Source organism: Condylura cristata, unplaced genomic scaffold (genome assembly GCF_000260355.1).
Source record: "Condylura cristata isolate star-nosed mole 26May11 unplaced genomic scaffold, ConCri1.0 scaffold00013, whole genome shotgun sequence".
NCBI classification, from domain to species: domain Eukaryota; kingdom Metazoa; phylum Chordata; class Mammalia; order Eulipotyphla; family Talpidae; genus Condylura; species Condylura cristata.
The window spans coordinates 460,356-461,717 of record NW_004567114.1 but is presented as its reverse complement, the minus strand read 5'-3'; the positions used below and the strand labels follow the sequence as shown (position 1 = coordinate 461,717).

The following is a 1,362-nucleotide window of genomic DNA, read 5'->3' as shown; positions in this document are numbered from 1 at the left end:
CGGCGAGGTGGGGGCCCGGCCGGCCCTGGCCAGCCCTCTGTCTCCCGCCTGCAGGCTGCCTCGCGCCTCCCAGGGCCGTGGGGCCTGTGACCGGACACCTGGGCCCTGGCTGGCCGCCGAGGCTGGGGGAGGCCTGCCGGGTGGCCGGAGGAGCAGGCCCTGGCCGAGGGCCCCTGCTCTGCTCCGCTGGAGGAGGCCTCGACTGGGCGTCTGGGCAGACGCACAGCCCCAGCGCCTGGCTCGGGCTCGGTGGCTCCGGGACCCTTGGCCAGCAGAGTGGCCGCCTGCCGCCTTTTGTCTGAGCCTAGTGAGGCTGCCGCTGACCTTGGGAAGTTGCCATAGCAACAAGTGTGTGGGGGTGGGGAGGAGGAGGCCGCCGTGGGGGTGGGGTGCTGCGTGGCCATTACTTCCAGCCGGCTGGACACCCCGAATTGCCGCAGCTGCCTGAGGAAGATGGCCAGGCTGGGGGCGGGTGTCCCTGCCGCACCCCCTTGCTGAGCAGGGGTGGCCGGGCTGGGGTCCGTGGGAGACTGTGGGTGGGTGGGGTGCTCTGCAGCAGTCGGAGCTCCCGGGCTTTGTGGCTGGGGGCCCAGCGGCTCGTGGGAGACACTCCACTCCCGCCTTGCGGGGGGCCTGGGACGCAGTGCTGCCCCAGTGCCTTGGCAGCATCCAGGTCCTGGACGTGTCTGGGCAACCCTGCTGGCGGCTCGCAGGCCATGGGCGTGGCCACGAGGTGGGCCCTGCGGCTGGAGTAGGAGTGCACTGTCCAGGTGGCGGCGGAGTGAGGGGCCTGGCCTCGGCCTGCCCTGGCCCCCCAGGGCCCCTGGTTCCCAGCACTAGCCCATGGGTGTGGATGCCCAGGGCCCGCTGTGCGTGGTGCTGACTCGGGCTGGGCGCCCCGAGTTCCGCCGGGGGGGCTGCAGGGGCTGGCGTCTGTGATGGCCCCGTCCCCAGAGTGCCGGTGGCTTCGTGGTCACCGCCTGCCGCGGCCTTGGGAGACCTGTGTGTGGGGTCAGGAGTGGTGGGGCTTCTGGCCGGGACCCCCCACTGCACCCTGTGGCCTTGAGCAAGGCTGGGACCCACCCAGAGGCGGTGCCTCGGGCTCAGTCCTCTCTCTACACCGGCCTGGGCAGCCCCAAGACCCTGCCCCGGTCCTGGGGCTCTCGGCCTGTGAGCACGGGAGGAGTGGGGGTCCTGGCCTTGTCCCGCCCCTGCACTCCGGCGCAGTGTCACACCCGAGTTCCCACCCCACTGCTCAGGCTCCCGAAGGCTGGCACGGCCTCCCCTCCCCCGCAGCGGGGGAGCCGAGGATGGCAGCCGGGTCCCCAGGGCCCCATGGCATCAAAGGACCAGGTCGCGGGG

The 1,362-nt window shown here is 72.8% G+C and overlaps 1 protein-coding gene across 1 annotated transcript in view; it reads left to right on the top strand.

Annotated features, from left to right (window-relative positions):
• The window catches only part of KIF26A (kinesin family member 26A), a 34,785-nt gene that overhangs the window by 22,066 nt on the left and 11,357 nt on the right, over positions 1–1,362 (top strand). Inside the window, exon 8 of the mRNA XM_012724359.1 lies at positions 955–1,170. Within this exon, the coding sequence (XP_012579813.1) occupies positions 955–1,170 (216 nt within the window). The remainder of the gene's footprint in view (positions 1–954; positions 1,171–1,362) is intronic.